Raw genomic sequence first — 22,066 nt, forward strand, 5'->3', positions numbered from 1 at the left:
GTGGAGCTGTCAGCTATGGGGTGTGCTCCATGCTTGCCTGATCAAATACCAGAACGTGGTTTCTTTAGCTGGCTTGATGCTGACTGATTTGTTGATCTGCTGAAGGAGCTTCAGGCTAGGGAAAAACAAGTTGTTTTGTAAAATTAATCTGTTCCTGGACCAGAAAACCATTACAGGCTGCTCAGGGAAGTGTTTGTGTTGTATCTAACATTGGTGTTTCTAGATCTTGGGCATCAGAGTGGTAGCTGCTGAGTTTGGAGTGGAATTTGAGTTGAATCTATGTGTACTTTGTGAGTGGATCTGCTAAATGTATTTTAGAATTTTTCTGCATTCTTTGCCACTAATAGGTTAGCCACTCACAATGGACTAAAACACAAGAATTAGGGTAAAATATTTAGTAAGGCTCAAATACCATTGCTCCTGCTGTACCTCAGATTACCTCTGTAAAGCATAGATTCTATTTTTGGAATTAAAACAAATTTTTCTTCCCAAGTTTAATTGATGCAGTATGAGGACTTCCTAAGTCTGCATGGAAGAGAGCAGCACACTGAATACCCATTACATCTTGATTTTTTTTTTTTTTTGGTAGCATGGTTCCTCTATGTTTCCTTACTCTCCTACAGTTTGTAGTTTTTATTGAAGATACTTTATAGAGGGGGGAATGTACAGGGTATAGTACTTCCAGAGACACCATTTCGTATCTTTTGTTTCCAAGTTCTGTTGGGAGTTGTCTAGGCCATGGTAGAAGAGCAGTCCTGTAGTTCCCATCCACACTTCTCAGAAACTCTTTACTAAAGGCTAAAGAGAAAGGAAAGCCCCGTGGCCACAGTTCCCACCCATGTGCTCCTCTGATGTCTGTTCTGCTTTCATTGGGATCTTAACTGGTAAATAAAGAGCACAAGGCAGAACCCCTGGGGTTAGGCTCTGCCCCAGAGCTCGATTTATTCTTGTGTAGCTCAGAACCACATTCAAAGAGCTGTCTGTGATCTCTCTTTGGGCCTTGCATGTCTGAGCTTTGGCATTCTCTGCTGTCATATGCTGAATGTCAAACCTAGAAGGCTGCTGCTTTTCCATGGAAACACCCTGTGCGAGTACAGAAATAATCAGGCATGTCTGGTGGTTGCTGTGCCCTATTGTTGGAAGCTTCCAGACAGTGAACTGAATTGTCCTACCTTAACAGAGTTTTCAGTGTAAATCCAGTAAATCCAGTTCTGCTTTTGTCATCCCTCTTGCTGCCTTTTTTTAATTTTTTTTTTTAAAGCAGGTGGATTGAAAAGCATTAGTGTCACTGTTTACTGTGCTGTTAGATGTAAGCCCCTTGATGTTGGCTCTCCCTTTCTTTCTGTTCATGCACATCTTGCAAAAACAGCTGTAGACTTCTTGCTTATGGGTAAGAACCCCCAGTATAAGCTGTTTCATGCCTTGTCCTCTTCATGGAGGCTGTGGTCTTGTACATTCTCCTGAACAGCTCTTCCATGTGCTACATTTTACTGTTGACATAAAAATAATCCAGTGTTTACAAAGCCATTTTCACAAGCATTTTCTTAACTAGAGAAAGGAATTTTAGGACCTTTGGATCAATGGATTTTTTTGAAATTACATTCTGTGTAATTTACTTTTCAGAATACTTTTAAAATTATATTAAAGTGTCTGACTAACTCTAGGTATACTTTGACATTTGCTTTAAGGAAAAAAATCAATGTCCTTTTCTATGGGTATTACTAACATGGAGGTACTACTGATACAGCTCTGTGGAAGAGGTGCCATAAAGTATTTGGAAACTGAAGTAATTCCAGTTTATGGAATAAGTGTTTCAGTGTATTCAGCTGATGATGATCCTGATATGAAAATAACTGTCTTTGAAGATGTAATGGTAGAAGTCTTGTGTTTTTTTTTTACTTCTGTAACGTATTTAATTTTATAACTTGAATATTATTCTAGGGGACTACCTGTAAGGGAAGGATAACTTCCAGACTTGTACACCAAGTAGCACAGTGAGATGGCCTAGTGTGAGCTCACTCTGTGGCTCTTTGCTGTCCTTTCATCATAGTTGCCAATAGTGAAATCCCACAAAAACAGCTGTTGTAATATTGGAAGAGTGATTGCTGCCGTGGATGGAGACAGTTCATGTCATTGAACTGGTGAGAAGGAGATAGGTCATCTCCCTTCTCCAGATCACATATTTGTAAGCAGTTCAGAAGGGAAAAATTTATCGCTTAAGCCACTGACATCATTTAATCAAATGGTGACCAGAAGAACAAGAGCAGAACAGTTGCTGACTCTTCTGCACCCAGCAATGCTCCCAGGCTATTGTGGGCACCCTGTGAAAGAAGACGACATTCCTTAATTTTGTTTCTTGTGATGTTGAAGAAGCATGTGCTGATGTAAAACCACAGGGTGAGAAAAAATGTGAGAAGTAAGAGCTATAGCTCACCAGGCTTAAGTTTTCCTTTTGCTTTATACATGTAGAGATGCTGCTGAGGAAGTCTTTGCTGTCTGCAGGGCTTAATTAATGGCTTTTCTTCTGCCAAGTTGTATGTTGGTTTGGCTTTTTTTTAGTTTAGGAAAACAGCTAGTTGATGAGGTAAGACTAAAAGAGAATCTCTGTCATCCAGAGGGATTGCAAAGGACCAGGATGGAACCCTTAGCCCTCCTGTGCTTATGGTGGAAAATTTTAGACTGTGGAATTCTGGACAATTCACAGGAAAATTTGCAAATTTCAGCCCTTAAAATTGCATAAAGAATTATTTTTTTATACTCTTAAAAGTGTAGACATCCTATTTCCATTGAAGTGGGCTTCCTCAATACCAGATGGTATCAAGTTAAAAGAAATATATACATACTATATTGAAGTTGCTTTCTTTTTAGAAACACAGGTGATACTATAATAGAGCAAATCAATGGTCTGTTGTATTGCTTTATCTCTGGCAGTAACCTACAGGTGGTACAGGTGTCAGGGATTATAATGTTGTTTTAGTAAAACTCTAAAAACAGGTATGAGAAATAGGAAAAATTTCAAAACCAAGCCTGTCTGAGCCTTGGCATCATTGGATGCTGTGATTTGCTTTATAAATAAAGTTTTTCGATCTTGTACAGAGAATGGAGCTTAACTTGTGTCAATATGCCTTATTCTAAACTCATGTAACTTGATTTGTGTAAATAGATTTTCAGTGGTCATTACCAAAAAACCCCCACCCATATTCAATTTGAAAAACATGCATTTCTAAAGCCTGGTTTGAGTCTGCACTGACTTGAGTGAAATCCTGAAGTCTTTATTTATTAGATAGCAGCTGGGACCCCAAAAACTTGAAGCACATGGTGTCATAATTATAAAAGACAATCCCTTCAGTGGAATCAATTCAGAAGAATGGATGTCAATATGTTGCTTGTTTATCATTAATATCTTCCAGATGAAAGCAATTTATTCCTAAACTCCTATCTGGCTCAGATTGAGCCAAAGAGTAAGGGGAAATGGCTAAGTTTTCTTTCCCTTATTCACCCTCTGCAAAAGCATTTTGATTGTGCTTTTTTCATCTCTGCCTTTCAAGTAGTTTGAAAAAATCATTTGTCAGAGGTACAGAGGATACATTTTAGTGTTGCTCCAATAACTTGCCTATTGCTTCTGCCAAAATTTGTAGTGCCCATTGCCCCTTTCTTTGTGTAAAGGTTGTTCCATGTGGTTCATTCAAATCTTTGCTTTGTGTCTTCATAAAATGAGACTTAAGAATTAAACTCCAAGTAAGAAGCTGAAACACATTTTGACTGCTGGTGCCCTTCATTCTGCTAGCAAGCCCCCTACAATGAGTACAGCCAGTACTTGTTCAATAACAGAAGATCTAAGGGGTTTTATCAGTGTCTGGAACAGGCTTTCCAGTCCCAAAATAGCTTATAACATATCAGTAAACAGCTTCATTATTTTAATGCAAAGTTAGAATTAACATAAATCTCAAAAATTACTTTGTAGGAGGTCTCTTTCATGAAGAGAAAAGACTGAAACTGAACTTGAATCCCTGCAATTTAGAAGTCACTCTGTTTGCCAGAAATTGTAATTGCTAAGATTTTTTTCCCCAGAAATGCATAAATACATAAAATATATTGGTTTATTAAAACAAATTTCTGAACTAAGGTCTTTTTTTTTCAGAGACAAACCAAGAAATGCTATTGGTATGTTTCATAATGCTTAAATACGGAAAAGTTTTTATTATTAACAATTGGCAAGTTAAATAGGAAATTGGCTTCCTTCCTTATATTTAGCCCTTGTTGCTGATGGATGATTAGCTTTGGTGCCCATGATTGTTTAAGAAAATTTTGATGATGTGATGATTGCTTATTTAAAGCAAGAAAATGGGTTGAAATTACCATTGTGTGTCTATTAGTCTGGTCTACTAGTCCTGGAAGGAAAGGTGGCAGACCTGGGTTTGGGCCCACGCCTGTCACTGGTGCATGCAGCACCCTTGGAAGCTGGATGAGTCCCCTCTGAAGTCCAGGTCCTCTTTTGCTGCCATGCTGGGGACTTTACTGTCAGCAGCTATTGTAGGGGCTTCCATTCTTAATGCCCTAGCAGGTTAATAGTGGTGTCTCTTACGGATGTGAGAAAAACTTCACTATGCTTGCTAGGAGATAAAACTAACTTCTTTATGCAGTGAGGATAGGGGGAACTGTAAATTTGTGAGGGGCAAAGAAAATTATGGAGCTTTGTGCCTGGAGTCACCCACAGGAAAAGGTGGACAGTTTTGTTATAGTGGTCTCCAGCACAGGGTTTTTTCAGTCTTTTGCAGAAGCCAATGCTTCCCTTCAAGACCAGCTACGAGATCAAGTGTGCCTTTAAGAGAGAAAGGAAACTATTTTCCCTTCCACAAAAGAGTATCAGGAGACCTAAGTTAGCGTGTAGAAACTTGAAGTGCAAATTTGGCTCAGCTTTAAATTTCCCCATGATTTTTGAATGTGCTATTAAGCATAAATGTTTCATGGTTTTGAGAGGAAGAGAAAGTCTTAGTGCATCGACAGTCAGTCTATGGGCTATGGTGTAGTGTGCTTTTTCACACCCAGAGGTTCAGACTTTTAAGTATTTTGAAACGTGGTCCTGTGCAACTTATGAGGATTTAATATGTTCTTTCAAAGCTCTTTTTATTTTGCAGGCAAGATCATTATCAGTCTGTCTTGAAAAGCTACTTCCCTTCTCCCTTCCAGATAATATCAGTGGGAATTTTGCCAAGCTGGTGCACACCATCGGTGTAGTTGTGTAGCTGCACAGGATCTTGCCTGGTGAGAGCAGTGGTCTCAGGCACAGCTTTTACACAAAAAAAATAAGGGCATTTCCAGACACGCCCTCTACTCCCCCCCCCTTCTCCTTCCCTAGCAGCCAGGTCGTGCAGCAGAGACCCAGTGGTTTTGCCTGCTGCTGAATCAGCATTGGTCTTGACAGATGCAGGAGAAGATAAAGCTGACAGAAGCCCAAAAACCAAAAGCAAAGGTCTGTGTACTTCTTGTTGCAGAAAACCCAGCTTGGGTGATTATCCTGCTCTTGACAGGAGTGATTTCAAAGTCCAGGAGATAAAAGATCAAGCAGCACGCGTTCCCATCGTGGCTAAAATGAAACCTATTCAGTGGAAGTAAACCTGCGTTCAGCAAATCATTTGGACAGGGCAAAAATCACTCCTCAGCTGATTTCTCTGAACCCTCTGTTTAAAAGCAAATGAAAACTCTTTTGCTATCTTCACCCCCGTCTCAGCGTGTTTTACCCCTCCTCCCCTCCCCCCTGCATGTCATGGGACAAGGCAGCATCAAGGTTAAACCTGGCTGCAAGCTTTTGTTAAGGTGCTCTGCCTGCTTGGGAAGGCAAGGCACCTGCTAGGCATGCCCAGTGAGCTCTAGGAGCTGGCTCTCCCTTCATTACGGCTCTGCAAGGCTGAAGCACAAAGAGCGCTTGTTGCCCAGTCCCCGGGAGTCTTCCCAGTGCTACCACTAGCTGGGGAGGACTGGTTACCATGGAGGCTGCCATCTGTTTGCTCCCCGCTGGAATGTGATTATCCTTGCTGGGTTTGGAACCAGCAAAAGCAGGGGAGCGTGTGCTGCCGGCAATTATCTGCAATGGAGTGCGTTAATGGCAGGCTGGAATTAGCTAGCTGGAAGAGCACATAAAAGGATTTTTACCAAAACTATTAATGATTTCTAGCCAAGAGGAGACGGCTTTTTGCAAGGTCAGTACTACATTCAATGTGTGCATAGGTAATTTTTAATCTGTGCAGGGGCTTTCTGATTTAAGGATGGTAGCACTGTGGAAATAACGCTTATTGTTAAGAGGGTGTGTGTGGGAAATTGTATTTTAAAGATCTTTGTCTGTTTCAGTTCAAGCAGTTTAATTTGGGGTCATTAAAGTAGTAAGTCAGAACAATAACTGACCAAACTGACACAAATGGACCAATTCATATCTCTTGTCTTTATGAAATGCTGTTGGCTGCCAAATCTATTTGATTTACATGGCTTTTTACGCTGATTGCTTTTTGTCCGAGTGATTTCTTTGGATGTGATGCATGTTTGGGTTTCGTACTGGCATGAAGGGTGGGACAAGGGGGAAATGTTAAAACAGAGCTGGCAATACAATGGATGTTTAGGGTGTTTTATGCAGTTTGCTCAAAGGAAGCAGTATAAGGGAGGCAGAATGCAGGAGCAGCTTTTCCACTCTTCATTCCCATCCTCTGCCCCTCTTTCGAACTCACCAACTGACCAAACATTTTTGACTCTTTCTCTTGTAGAGCTTAATTCTACAGAGACTTGACACAAGTTTTTAGGATACTCTGCAAATATTGTGACTGTGTTGATGGCCAGATTTCATAAAAAGAGAAAAGCAAAATGACAAATCTATGCTTGTAAGGCTTCCATGTCCTATATAAGACATTTTTTTTTGTTGTGCTGTAGGAGTTAGGAGTATTAATTTTTCATTACAAATGAATGATGAGTGCTTGTGTGTAGTTCAAATTACTGACTTAAATGAGGGGCATTAAAATGAATTTGTACCTTGAATAGACCAAATATTACATTAGCAATTATGTTTAGTTAAGTACAGGCTTTCCCTTTTCAAATACTGCTCTTACACTGCATCCCTCTTGCCAAGACTGCCATTTTTATTTGGTCACTGGTAGTGTCTAGAGAAGGACACAGCTAGAGCCTTCTAATTAAAACTGTGTCAGTCATAATTTCACCGACCAGTCCTCTGCTTTTATGTATTTAAAATGTCAGTGCATTTGAGTCTGAGAGGAAAGTTACCAGTGGGGTTAATGAGTCACGATTGCAACATATTTGACTCGGATAAATTTTTAACCTAGGAGATGAAGTCTTGCTGCCTAACAAAAGTGTGTGTGGGAGGTTGAGGGGGTTTTATTTCTTTGAGTGCTTTAACTGTTTGTGGTATGTGAGTGTTTCTTGTGCTTGTGGGAGCCTGTTATGTATGCCTGAAGTCCTTTCATCTGTCATGTCACACTCACATGTTGGTAGAACTGGGCGAGCGCTTTTAATGGAAGCTCTATCATCTTGTAATTAAAGACTTTTTTTTTTTTTTTTTTTTTTTTTTTTTAACCCCTTCCTACTCCAGAATGTAAGTATTGCATTGCCACTGAGGTGGGTGGTTTATGCAGAACTTGCTTTTAATGGGCTGCAGTGGACTTTTCTTCACACGTGCAAGTTGCTGGTTTGTAATTGCATTGTTAAAAAGATTGGAGGAGGCAGACTGGATTTTGTGCTTGAAAAGAGATTGGACTTTCACCCTTTAGATGTTACAGTGAACCTGGCTGGAGGGAAGGGCAACCACATCAAGGTTATTTTGTAGCTGGTGTGGGATGTATTTCTGTTCTGTTTTTAGCAAGGTAGCTGTTGCCTACAGATTCACTGTTGCTGTGGATGTGAATTACTGTCTCGTTGGCAAGTCCTCACAGAGGCAAATGATCACATGGAAATAAAGGTAATGGCTTGTATATTCCTTCCAGAGGTGATTTCTGCAGATTGCTAGCTGGTTGTGTGCTGGGAAGCTGGCTTTTCCATTGCTATTGCTAAGCCTGTTTCAAGGATAAATAGGGGACTTTACATTTGGCATTTTCCAGCTCTTATTATATTCTCTGATGGGCACTGCATAAATATCCATACAGGCTTGAGCAAATGTTTGTGGTTTTTATTTTTTTATTTTATTTTATTTTTGTATGATCTATATGTGGCTGTTGAATACTTTTCTTTTTTTTTCCGTATTAAATTTTACTTTAGGTCACTAGGTCAGTGTTGATTTGCAGATGCAGGATTTAAAGGCTAAACACTGTTTAATCCATTTGAGCATCTGGCCTTTCATACTAGACATCCCATTTCCATGTAACAGAGGAGCTGTTAAATGTCTGCTTGAAATTGATGTGGGGTTTTTCATAAGTTTTTTTTTTTTTTAATCTTTGGTAGATTATTACAAGCAGCTCTGATGTTTATGCTTAATGCAAACAAATGAGGGGCAGTGTAATCTGCTACATGATCTCTTGAAGGAGATTGATCCTAAAAAACAGCGTTTGGAGGCCAGCAGAGGTGATGGGTCATACTGAGTAGTAGTTTGGGGTTTTTTTAAGAGGGTAAGCTCAGTCTTGGTGCATGATCTCACCCCCTCCCCACCCCCCCCCCAAAAAAAAAGACCCCAAAAAAGACCCTTTGAATGAAATCTTAACTAAATAGTGCCTAAAAATCCAGTGGGCTCATCATAATCTTGTTTATACTGTCTGTACATACTAAGCTATCAGGAGACTTGTCACTAAATGGTAAAATCCTGAGTCAATATATAGGAAGCTGGCTTGCATATAAACGATCACAATTGTTTGAAGGAAACAGACAAGTCTTTCTGCTTCTCATTTAACACATGACTGTGGAATGCTGTTTGACATGACTTGGATTTATTTATACATTGTGTTCAGGCTGCTACTTGGCAGAGCTTTTAAACGTGCTCAGTTTTTAATACACTTTTTTTCCAGCTCTTTACTTGTGTATTCTGAACATCAAAACAAACAAAACCAAAAATCCCAGGCTCTATACAGTCTCCTGATAGAAGCCTGGTTATTTCCAGGTTAAAGCCTGCAGCTCCCTCTGAAGGACCAAGTGTTTTGGAAAGTCCTGGTGCCTGTTTACAAACTCTTCTCTTTGCAGCTCCCATGAAATTATGGAGTCCTCCAGACGCTGGATGTAGGAGGATAAACCTGCTGACACAGGCACTGCTGCTGCTGGGCTCTTTGCTGGGCTTTAGTAATGTAAAATTGCTTGTGTCTTTTCTGCTTCATATGACTGGGGACAAAATGCAGGCATTAGCACTTTTTAATTTTTTTTTTTGCCCCACAATCCTAGAAATCACTGTACTAGGTTTTAGAAAACATCAGATTTGTTGAATTTGTTCTAAATTTGATCACCATGCTAAATTGGTGCAGTGAGACTATGAGTAACTAAATGTGAGCGACTGATGATGTGCAGATTAATGATATATCTATGAATTAGGGCAGATTTCTTTTGTCTTTTCCAGAGGGGGCTACATTTAGTACAGAAGTGTTTCTTTGCTTTCTTGTTGAGGTGTCTAGCTGAGGATCCCGAAGAATCAGAGGTGTTCTGCAAATGATTTCAGAAAACATTCCTCCCAGGTAATCCTTGTTCACAGCTGTGAGAAGGATGGGGTGGGGATAAAAGACAGCATGCCAGCAGCAGAGTCTCAAAGTGGAATTATTTCAAAGGGGTTTTTTGTTTGTTTACTTTTTGATTAATATCTCAGCAAAGCAAGTAGTTGAGTACATTTGGGAATGGGGAGCTCAGGACTGGAAGGAGCCATTTGGTCACTGAATGGTTTTTGTGGTGGATTTTTTTCTTCGTTCAGTCACAGGCAGGTGTGTAACTTATGTCTCATTTAAATGCTCAGTACACATTTCTTGTGGCACCATGAGAATCACAGGTGGTTCCTGGTTATTGAAAAGAAATAAACTTTAAACACAACATTAAGCTGTGATAAATGACCAGAGGCAATGCTACATTGTGCTTCAGAAACAGAACAAGAAAGATTTAAGTAATTGCTGGAATCATGGGATTCCTGTTAGCAGAAAATTTAGGCAGGCACTTGAGAAATTAACTTGGCCAACAGTGTGGTGCTTACCTGTGACTCAGTAGCCACAGCCATTCTCCAGTGTTTCAGAAGAAGGGGAACTCAAAGCAGCCAAATTTTGACTTAAAGGGAAGAAAAAATATTCTTGTCCTGACAGATGGCTAGTAGAAGTGCTTCTCCAACTTCTGAGTTTTAGAGGATTCTTTATTATGGGTTTTTTATGCTTGCTCTTGACTATCTGTAAAAATCTTCTGGTTTGTGTGTCCTTTGGACTATACTTTGATGCTGTGGTTTTCTTATCACCGCAGAAGTATTTTGCCTTCATGATTATCATAATCCTGGAATTAAACAGTATTGCATCTTGTCTGTTTCATTTACAGTTGCAGTAACAGTTTAAGGGTGGTGGGATGGGGAAATAATCACATTCAGCTGCCTAAATAAATAGGGGTCGTGGCTGCAGCTCTTGAGTATCAGGTTTGCATTTGGTAACAAAGATTGAAACAAAGTACTGTCTACTGGCATTCCATTATTTTGGGTAAATCATCCTTTTAAAAATCTAGTCCAGAACACTGCATTTAAATCACCTTGTCCACCATTTTCCCCCAGTTTTCCCACTTTTTCTACAACCTGGGGTTTGCTTTCTGCCATAACAAACATCTGGAAGTGTTCATGGCCAAGTTGGATAAAGCTTTGAGCAGCCTGGTCTAGGGAAGGTGTCCCTGGCCATGTAAGGGAGCTGGAACTAGGTGATCTTTAAGGTCCCCTCCAACCCAAACCATTCTATGATTCAATGATACTGTGGGTTTCTATGGTAACAGCTACAACATTGTCCTCAGCTGGTGGGGCACCAGAGCTGCTCTTCTGACCTAGCACTACCTGGTTCTGCTGCTCTAGCTATATGTCCTGGCTGGCAGGAGAGTGCAGTGACAAGGGGGAACCTCACCATCAGAGGTGACACTGTCGCTGGGGAAAAGGCATCAGCTTGTGGGGGAGGCAGAAGGCCTGAAAATGTCTCAATGGGGAAGTCATGGGAAGAAGAAAGCAATGAAGACAATATGAGAAAAGGCAGAGGGTCAGGGCCAGAGGGTCTTAGCTTTGTATTATTTATTAACTGTGTGTTATTCATAGAATCATAGAAAGTTAGGAGTTGGAAGGGACCTCAAAAGATCCTCCAGTCCACCCCCCCCTGCCAAAGCAGGGTCACCTACAGGAGGTCACACAGGGATGTGTCCATCTGGGCTGTGAATGTCTCCAGGAAAGGAGACTCCACACCCTCCCTGGGCAGCCTGTGCCAGTGCTCTGTCACCCTCACAGTGAAAAAATTCTTCCTTATATTTATACAGAACTGCCTGTGCTCCAGTTTATAACCATTGCCTCTTGTCCTATTGTTAGTCACCCCTGAGAAAAGCTTGACTCCATCCTCTTGGCACTCACCCCTTATGTATTTATAAACATTGATGAGATCACCCCTCATTCTCCTCTTCTCCAAGCTGAACAGACCAAGGCTCCCTCAGCCTTTCCTCATAAGGGAGATGTTTCACTCCCTTCATCATCTTGGTCGCTCTGCACTGGACTCTTTTAAGCAGTTCCTGGTCCTTCTGGAACTGAGGGGCCCAGAACTGGACACAGTATTCTAGATGATATTGAAATAGAGTGGATAACACTACAAATAGTCATTGTCATTTCCCTAAATCATAACATGAAACTTCCACTTTTGTTATATATATATATATATGTATATGTGTGTGTGTGTGAGAGGTACAAGAAATATTGAACTGTTAAGCCATTTTTTGTAAAACAGGAGAACTGACAAATCAAACCCAGTTGATAAAGGTAAAGCCTTTGTCCACTTCCCACATCTGAAACCAAAAATCTTTTAGCAATTGCTGATCTTTCTTTCCTAGAAAAGATTAATGGAAAAATAAGTCACAGATTCACGTATTATTTTTTTTTTAGAATGAGAAATGCTTTAAGCTACAGAAGAATGGGTTTATGTGGTTATTGTAAAGCATATGGTTGCCCCACTGCGGAAGCACTCCTTTTGTAATTGCAAATGGAGCAGATGTTGCTGAGTTAGCAGTCAATGATCTTTAATATATTTTTTTGTTTGTTTTGAAGAACCACCACTGAATTATTTTTTTGATATTATTTTTATGCTTGGAATAAATTGTGGACACAAAGATGCTACACTGACAAATGCTCTACACTGACAAATGCTTTACAAGCATAGGGCAAAAAGGCAGACTTTTCCCCTAAGAACTTTTATTGCATGTCTTTGAGTTTTTGGCAGCCACAGTCTTTCCCTTTGGGGCACACAATACATCTGAACTGGAAGAAAGCTAAAAAAAGATAGAAAAATGCTGCTTTTTACTTTCTAATCATGTCATGGTAGTTTTGTTCACACATCACACTTGCCTTGAGATTTCTAGTCTTAAATCTCCTTGCATGTCAGCTAGGAAAGCTAGGGGTGGGAGTGATGGAAGAGTGATTTCAGAACTGTCTGTGAAAGTGTCCTTTCAACAAACTTGTTTAGGCAGCAGATCCAGAGTTTCCCATAGTGTTTATCATCTTGCTGGAGGGCTAGACACCCATATTTTTAAGATACTATTGTTACTTTTCCCTATTGCAGCAATCCTGGATACCCATTCCTCATATTCTCTGCCTGGCCTTCTTCTGTCTTTTCCTTCTCCCTTTTTTCCGCATGCTCACTTGTTTTTTCTTGGTCATTTGATTAATCTACAATTTTCTACCATCTTTTTATACACTATATTCCTGAAAATCTTCAGTTGCCATAGAGCTGTTTCTTTCTTCTTCACATGCCTGTATGACAAACCTCGAAAGATGCAGCTTAACAAGAGAGCAGACAACTATCTCTGCTTTCTGGAAAGTGCTTGGCCTTCTCTCCCACTTTCTCCTGTTCACTCTGATGCTTATCAGACCCCATGGGCCACATCAGTCTGCTAAATTAACAGAACAATCCAAAAGAAGAAAATTATATGTTTTGGCAGATTGTGGCAGATTACTGAACTGAATGGGTTTGCTGTGGTGCCAGACAAGACCCAGTGCAAGGAGAGGAAGACAGGATGTTCCTTTGCTGGCACCCAGCCACTAGCTTGGCATAAGGAAGCTCTTGGGCTGCACACAAACTCTCTCTTCTTGTTTCTCCTGAAGATATTGGGCAACCATGCATGAACTTCATCTTTCATCTACCCGTTCATAGGTCTCTGTCAGCACTTCACGGCTAAAGTGTTTAATCCAAGGTCCTGCAAACTGGGTAAATGCAATCCTCATCATCAATGCAGGCTGGGGGATGATGTGATAGAGAGCAGCCTTGCAGAAAGAGACTCAGGGTAGCAGTGGATGAAAAGCTGGAGATGAGCCAGCAATGTGCATTCACAGCCCAGAGGGCCAATTGCATCCTGGGCAACATTGAAAGAAGCATGGCCAGCAGCTCAAGAGTGGTGATCCTGCCCCTCTGCTCTGCTGAGACCCCACCTGGAGTGCTGTATCCTCAACACAGGAGGAGGACAAGGACCTTTTGAAGCAAGTCCAAAGGAGAGCCACAAAGATGATCCAAGGGCTGGAGCACCCGAGCACGCCTCAGCCTGGAAGATGGCAACTCTGGGGAGATCTTATTATGGCCTACAGGAGAGCTGGAAAGGGACTGGTTACAAGGGTGTGTAGTGATAGGACAAGGAGTGGTGAGCTTAAACTAGAGCAGGACAGATTTAGGTTATACATTATGAAGAAATTCTTTACTGTGAGGATGGTGAAACACTGCAACAGCTTGCTCAGAGGGGTGGTGGAACCCTCATTCCTGGAGACATTCAAGGTCAGGCTTAACAAGGCTCTGAGCAACCTGACCCAGTTAAAGGTGTCCCTGCTCACTGCATGAGGGTTGGACAAGATGACCTTTAAATGTCCCAACCCAACACAGTCTGTAGTTCTATGATTTTTATCATCATTAATCTCTGCAGCCCTCAGGTGGCCCCCATTGCTGTCTCTAGCTGAGGTGTGGGAAGGGAGGTAACTTGACAGCCTGGCACTGGGAAAGGCCACCATGTTCCTTCCCTCTGCCCTGAGCTCTGTTGCAATATGATCATGACACACCTCCTGGAGCTTGTCACGTTGTACAAAACACTGATGCAGCTTGCTCACCTGGAATGAAATAGTTTGCTTTGCCTGCCAGGTTGCATTGGCTCATCATGGACTGGACATTTTTTAAGAGATGAACGTGATATAGTTGCAAGGGGAAATGATGGGAGTGGGTTCTCTTCATCTTGATGGTAGAAAAACTAAACTGAAACACTACTCTAACATTAACCACATCCTTTTGTGCTTCATCTCCTTCTCCTTTGGAGAGAGGGTAAGTGCCTAAACATCCATATGGTGGTTTCCCGTGTTTGTTGCTCTTGGTACTTGGCTGCTTGACTTCTTCTTAAGCCACTTACTTTGCATTATTTTTGACTCTGCAGTTTTACTATCCACCCATGGTGATCAGAGTCAGGAAGACCCTGCAGTGTCAGGCACTACAATCAGAAGAAACCAGAAAGCAGCAGTGGTAGTGGGCTTCACTTGAGCTCTTTCATAGTGCTCAAAAAGAAAGTAGAGGATACTCATTGCTTCAGCACAGTAAGAAGGTGCAGACAGGAAGGGCACATGGTCACTTTTGTTTAGCATGCCTGGGGCAGTGCAGCTGTCTCCCAGATTTTGACCTAGGCAGTACACATTTCTGAGTATCTGTGGTTTTGAAAGTGTCCTTTGAGATAGCAAGTTGTGTGCTTTGGATTTCTTTTTCTATTTTTTTCCCAGGGATGATTTATAGCCATCCAGCCTTCTGTATAAAATCACTTGTTACTGATTTTAAACTATACCAAGAAACATGAAAAGGTCTGACATTAAAGGCCTGACAAATCTTGAAGTTGCTTTTAGGCAAGGATGTGGGCTATCTTGGTAGCTAATCCCATTGTCCTAAGAATAGCTGTGAGCCAGGTTGGACCCCTGTTCAGACTACTTCTGGGATTTTGAGAGAGGTTTTTAATAGCATCTCAGAAACTGTTCTGGAGTAAAGACAAAGCATACTTGCATTTTTGCTCTGGACTAAGCTGCTGTGCTTTTGACATACTCAAGCATACAGGAGAAGGGAGAAAGGTAAATAACAGGGTGAGTCAACCACATTTACTTTATGGTACTGGTGTCCCTGTGAAAGGTGCCAATTAAATTGTGCTTTTACACCTCCCTTGGACTCACTGAAATGTCTAAAGATCTCTTACAGGGAAAAAGAGTTGGGGAGTGCTTTCAGTGCAAAGCACTGATACATTGGAGTTCAGAAGTGCTCATAGTGCATTCTGTGCTAGGTCCACATGAGGGTTACTGATCCTTTGGATGGCACAAGTCCCTCTCCATCACTGGTGTGCAGAAACTTTGTGTCATGTCCTGATGCAGTATCCTCAGCAAACCTCTTCAAACACTTGGTGCCTGAAGTCTGTAGTGAGGAGGAGCCAGCTGAAGACAGCCAGACTGCATGCTGGGCTGTGATTCACTGTCACATGAGTTGATTTGTTTTTGGGGGTGTGTGTCAGTCAGTGTGGCTGCTCATGTAGCTCTGTAATACTCAGTTCAGCTTTCCAGGCTTCCTAACAGTACCCATGTGACTTCTTTTTCAGTGCCAGCTTCATCACATTAAGAATATTCAAATGAGTCAGGTAAATTATTTGAGTCCCCTTTTATGCAAAAAAAAGGCCTGAGAGAAAGCTTGTGATGTTTAGTTTGAAAAGTGTTTGGAGGTGGAAAACAAAGTAAGTGCCATGTATTTTTTCAAGGTGCTTGTAAGAAAACTTTAATTATTCGAGTGATGAAGTCATATATGAGCCAATAATTCTGATTTGAAATAACTTAGTTTCATAGAACTAATCTGCTGGACTAAAATTTTCTGGACTAAAAAACATTCTACACTTAGTTTGACTAGTTATCTTACACTAAATTACACCAACTACTTGTTTTGTTGGTACAATTTTAAATACACAATATTAAGAACAATTTATTTACTTGTTCTCCATGCCTCTTAATCTGCTTTTTAGAGAAGCTTAAGACTAGTTTTATTTTTTAATTAACTTTTTTTTTTTTTTTTTTTTTTTTTTAGCTCACAGGCATGGTCTGGTGAGAGGTAAGACATAGATACACATCTTGTTGATGAGTTTTCAACTAATACTTAACAATACGACTACATTGTGCAGTTTGTACTTTGCAGATGTCTTAGGGTAAGCAAAGTTACAAAACTCACGTGACACCAGGGAAACAGGTCGAGAAGATGTGCCCATTATATCAGTTTTAATATCTCCTAAATGCCCTTTTCTGCCAACTAATCAAATAGAGATAAAACAATCTTTTACCCTTTTTAAAGAGGGAGGAGTTAAGCATGTGCTTTGAAGCTGGGTTTTGGAGACTTTTTTTATACCTGTTTTAACATTGCTTCTTCTGGAAATGAAGTAACATCCACAGTTTCCATAACCATGTAAAATTCCTTCTCTTCCCTTGAGCAATAGCAGGGCTGTGGTTACTCTGTGGGCTGTTGTGAGCCAGGGAGCTGCCAGCCCGGTCCAAGGTGGCCCTTTTGGGGCTGGTTGGAGCTCTGACTTCTTGCCTGCTCTCTGCCTCATCCCCTGTGTCAGGGACGGATGGAGCACAGAGTCTGGTGGCTCAAATGTCATCCCTCCCACATGCGTCACTTTACAAAGTTTGTAACAGTTGTTATATATGAATCCCGGAAAGAGAGCCTTGATTTCCCATCCAGCCCCTGCTTTTCCTTCTGTGACCCCTTCTCTTCTCTTCTCTTTGCTCACAGTGGTCAGTAACTAGCATTTATGTAGCTGCTTATCTAAAATAATTGCTTCTTGTATTGTCTTGTAACTATTTTCCTGACAGTTTTCTTACTGTGTTGCTTGTGTGAAAATTGAAAACTTCATTGCTGAGCATATCTGAATTTAAAATCTGTCTGAGAGGCGTTATCAGTGGTTTTCCTGGGTTGGGAAGAGTACCCCAGGCTGAAGAAAGGCTGACAAAGCCTTACTTTCAGCTGGACAAGCCAGGCTGGTGGGGAAATGGGTTTGTTTCAGATGTGGGAAATGGAGCAGAAAACGTATCTCTGCAAAGGCTTTTCTGGAGAGAGCAGGTGCTCTGTTGTAGATGAATTTCCAGGTGGAAACTCAAGAAGCCTTGGAGCTGGACTTCAAAAGAGAAATGTAATATATTGGAGTTCTCTTAGCCTGGTTATGAAATTCAGCTACTGTTATTTTCTGTTGTAATGGTGAATTGATGAGCTGGGTGACTAAAATTTGTATGTGTCTTTAAGAAGGAGCCTGGGATTACTTGCTGGAAGGATCAAGGATAAGGAAATGAAACTTCCTAGTCCAGCAGTTTAAATATAAATGCTCAAAACAAAAACAACTCATGCAAATCTTGGTCAAAGTGCTAAAAATGGGTTCCTCTGACATTTCAAATCCATATGCATGGAACTTGTATCTGGTGATCTCGAGAAGAAAAATGCACCAAGCGTTGAAATAACTGGGCGAAAACAGTTGTTTTTACTGGTTTTGGCAATAACCCCTCTGTTCATCATCTGTAATAGAAAGGAAGTAGTTGGCTGCCCTGTTCCAGAGGGCTGTCTCCTCAGTGAAAAACAGATATTCATAACAGTGGGTTGTTTCGCAAGTAACCCTTGGTACTTCTCCTTCAGAGCAGCTCTTGAGCACCGTGCTTCTTCGTAGCCTTGAATGTGAGGGCTACGAGTGGCCGGATGTGGAAGGGGCTGTAGGGAGCTGTGGTTTGGATCAACATCGTGGTTGTAGATGACCCCAGCTGCAGCAAATGACAAGCTGGCTGCTATGCTCTGATTCATATTATCCAAATTGACAGGGCTGCTGGATTTAAATCCGTTTCTTTCTCCTGCTGGGATGAAAGTGTGCCAGCTGGGGATCACATGGTGTGAGAGCTGTGAACAATAGGGGAAAGTTACTTGCAGTAACTTCCCTTTTCCGTTAATCGGTTTGCTTTTTAAAAATCTGATTTTTTCACAGTTCGGGATTTACTCTAATATCTTTGTATTCTACCCTGAAGCAAAATATCTAGTTTATGCCTTTTGAAAATTGTTTTAAAATTGTTCCAGTTAATTTCACTCTGTGCCAAAAAGGCTAATTTTTTCATTACAGTTTTTTAATGTAAAATTTTTTTGGTCACTGCTCCTGCGTGCTGCATGTCGTATTTACTTCTTTTTGGCATGAACTTAAATACAGATTATTCAACGAAAAAGATTATTAGAAATGAGCATCATAAAGTAGAAAGAGAGAACAAAGTACCAACCAGAGAAATGTCCTTTCACCTTAATACTGCTTTAATTTCAAAGAGCAGTACAATAAATAGTGACAAAACTTCTGTAGTAGCTTGAGTAGCATTAGACAAAACATCTTACAGTAGTCCCTCCTTCTCCTCCTCCTCCTCCTTGCTCCAGCACTTTGTAGGTTGCATAAGCTGATTCCTTTGTTTTTCCTCTTTAATAGTGAATAGACTTCACTCTCTTCTCTAAGCCGTCTGGTCTGCATGCTTACGTTTTTCCTCTCCAAACAAGCTTGCCTTCTCAGAGGAGGAGCATAGTGTAATTGAAAGACCCAGCATGTAAACTGTCAGCATATAGCAGACATCTGGTGAGAAGTCCTTTCTGGCAACTTATAGGTCTTGTAAACAGGGTCTATGTGAGCCTGGCGTAGGGTTATTACCCTGGCAAAAGCAATTCCTCGTGCAGTGGTACTGGATTATATTTATAAACCATGTCTTCTGAACCAGGTAAGGCTGAACGGGATGCTTCTGTTAAACCTTCACCTCTTCAAGAGCTGGAGTGTATTTGTGTCCAGAGACACCAAGGGTTAAACTTCTCAGTTTGTAGAAAACAAACCGGTGAACATCCAGCTGCCTTGTGATGCAATACAGCTGGAATGCTCTGGTGGCTCTTTCTTCCTATTCTCAGTAAAAAAGCTTGCAGTCTCTTGAACGGCTTGCCTGATACATCTGCCACACTGAAAACTCTGCTCCTTTTGGCTCCTTTTCCTGCTGCTTTCACCAGCTCGAGAGTTTCTTAAAAGCAAATTAGTTCTGTGATGTTTGTAAGCAGTTTCTGTTCCCGGCTAACTTGCCAGATTCATTGAACTGTGTTTGTAGCTTCAAGCTTTCTATAGGACACTTCTATAAGTCAGCATGGGCTCTAAGAATTTTCTCTCTCATTGTTTTAGGAATTAGTTGTACACTTCTGACTTACGTTGGGCTTTTCACATACGATGTTGCAGTAATCCATTTAACTGATGCTTATGCTTCATTTAATGTGCAGAATTGGCTTACAGAATGTTTTGTTGCACCATCCAGTAAGAGGTTTGGATTTTTTCCATTTCAAATACTCTCGTAACATAATTTTAAATACCACTATTGAAAATACTGCTTTATTTGTAATCCAATGCATTTTTCGGTCTGAGAAAAGTTCAACTTAGGGTAAATAAAACTGTAAGGCTTACCCAACCCTAACTTAATGTAAGACAGTGAATTTTCTGAATTAAGTTTTCCAGAGATAGATGAAACAGATCTCTGGAAGGTTTCAGTTCAGAATGCTAGTGTCCTTCTGGAAAGCCCTCTGAGACTAAAGAGAGGGAAGGGAGTTACTGGCTGTGTGAATTTGAGCGGTTTTCTAGATTATCATGGAGCAGATGCGTGCAGAGAGCTCTACCCCAGCTTTCCTGATGTAGAGTACTTGTAGTCATCTGATTTTTCTTAGGTACAAACAATACGTTTTTTTAAATTGTTCTTTTGGTTCCTTATTTGTTTTATGATCAAGTTTGAAACTGTGCCTTTTCCTCTAGCTTTTGATAATAATTGTTCCTTATCTTGAGAAGAATTGACATGTGGATGCAGAAGACTTCTTGTCCCCAGTGGTCTAGCTGTTCAGAGCTGTTTCTAGGATCTATAACACGTATTCTTTTCTTGTAAATGGAGCATTAAGCTCTTATGGATTTTCAGGAAACTCAGTGTGGTGCTTTAGCTACTATTTTTGGTATTACAACTCATCTTCCCTCTTGCCCTTTAGCTTACTTCGCACTATGTCAGTTTGCAGAGACCTACAACATGCTTGCATATAGCAGTGACAGTCTGAAAGTCAGACATATTGATGAAGCTATGATTTTTTTTTTTTTTTTTTTTTTTTTTGAGAGGTAAAATATGTAAAGTACAAATACGTTTGTGTATGGTTTAAGGTGACAGAGGTTATATTATCATGGCATTTCCCAGGCAGCGTATTTTCCCAGACTCGATTTAGAAGCTGTCTGAAAGCAGTTAACATAGGAACTGTGGTGCAGATACCTGAGGGTGAGAAGAGGTTAGTCTGTAGTATACAAATACCATCTCAAAATGGTGTCAGGAGACTATGGATATAGACAGTATGCATAGAAAAGGTCACAACAAGTAGTTGGAGTCTGTATGGATTTGAAACCAAGTGGAGAAATACCCCTGGATACTCCTAAACAGCACCTGAGATAAGCAGTGAGTTGCTTCCTGAGGCACTGGCTGCCTCCAGTCCAAACTGGAAAGAAATCCTTCCAGTACAGGCTGCTGGGGCTGGGTGAGAAGGAAACAACACAGCTGAAGGGGCAGTGCCTATAGGAAGGTATAAATTCAGATGTCAGTTTATTCATTGCTTTCACTCACATGCAATTGAGAGTGTGTCCAGGTGCTGGAGCAAAGCAGTTTTTCCAAGTAGTAGAGGTCAATAAGAAATACAGAAATGACACAGAATGTACCTTTTCTGGAGCTTTAATGTTTTTGAAGACTGGAACTTTATAGAATTCCTCTATTTTTAATTTTTTCCCCTCTTTTTTAATTGTTGTATTTGCTATAGGGTAAAAGCATTGCTGAGAAACTGACTTTAAAGCAATGTCATTTTGCTTTGTAAACAAAGTAAACAGTAAGTAGGAGACTTATTTTCACTAGTACTATCACTATGCTTTGCCTTTTGTCTGCAGCACCCTAAGTCTTATTTTAATCTTTTATGTGTAGGTGCTATATAAACAGAGACAGACAGACTAATGGTACAGGTCAGGGCTTGTAAACTCAATGAATTTGTTGTCTTTACTAAAAATTCAAGATAGCTATGGAATGTTGCTCTTCCCCATCCCCTCCACTGTCACCCCATGCGTTTATAATAATTCTAAAACACAAGGATTAAGTTCCTTTAACATTGAGAGACTGGACATTTAGTGCCTGTGTGTTCCTTCCAGTTTGACAGGCAATGTTTGACCTTGGGAAGGGTAGGTAGCTAGGAAACACAATCTTTCTTTAGATTGACATAAAATATTGAACATGTTGTGACTGCTTTTGCTTGCTTATAAAAAAAAGCCCTTACAATCATGACCTTTCACTAAATAAAAAAGAGGAAAAAAAAAAAAGAGGGAAAAAAACACCAAGAAGAACGGGAAACTGAGCTAGGTCATTTAAGGTGGAGAGGGATTGGAGTATTGCCAAACCTTGTATTATAAAAGAAATTAAATTTTTAGCCTTAAGCAAGTATTATCTTATAAGAGTAATTTCATAGATTTTATTTACTCTTTGTTTTGGAAAACTTTCTTCCCCAGCATGCAAGCCATCAGCTTTTTTTAAATGAATATTTTGATACTCTTTCTTCTGATGCCAAAAACTGAGGCCCTAATGAAAATGGTAAATATTGCATAGGAGTCAGCAGCATTTTGTTGGTCTGCAGTTGTGTGAAGAGCTCAAGTGATCCAGTTGCTGCCAAAAGGCTGCCCAGTCCCTCCCTGGGACTTTCCCAAACTTCTGGTCTCATCCATGTGCCAGTTCAGCTCGCTCACTTACTCACTCACACAGCACAAAACTCCTGTGATAAAACCAGTATCTGCTTAGATATCTGCCTAGAGAGAA

At 40.6% G+C, this 22,066-nt stretch overlaps 1 protein-coding gene and 1 long non-coding RNA gene across 6 annotated transcripts in view; one reads left to right on the forward strand and one right to left on the reverse strand.

Moving 5' to 3' along the window:
• The window catches only part of LOC139787651 (uncharacterized), a 376,416-nt gene that overhangs the window by 280,407 nt on the left and 73,943 nt on the right, over positions 1-22,066 (reverse strand). The gene's annotated exons all lie outside the window — the stretch shown is intronic.
• Positions 1-22,066, forward strand: part of FGD4 (FYVE, RhoGEF and PH domain containing 4) — a 103,729-nt gene that overhangs the window by 30,669 nt on the left and 50,994 nt on the right. Inside the window, exon 1 of one of the 5 annotated variants that reach the window (XM_071769178.1) lies at positions 5,649-6,200. The exons of 1 other annotated variant lie outside the window; for it this stretch is intronic. Coding sequence is in view for 1 of the 4 variants with exons in the window: in XM_071769173.1 (XP_071625274.1) it covers positions 18,922-18,937 (16 nt within the window). In the remaining 3 variants the exon portion in view is untranslated. Of the gene's footprint in view, positions 1-5,648; positions 6,201-7,549; positions 7,595-7,860; positions 7,958-18,676; positions 18,938-22,066 lie in introns of those variants that run through there. 3 more of the 5 variants (XM_071769186.1, XM_071769196.1, XM_071769173.1) reach the window with 3 other exon arrangements.

Source organism: Heliangelus exortis, chromosome 1 (genome assembly GCF_036169615.1).
Source record: "Heliangelus exortis chromosome 1, bHelExo1.hap1, whole genome shotgun sequence".
Taxonomy (NCBI): Eukaryota; Metazoa; Chordata; class Aves; order Apodiformes; family Trochilidae; genus Heliangelus; species Heliangelus exortis.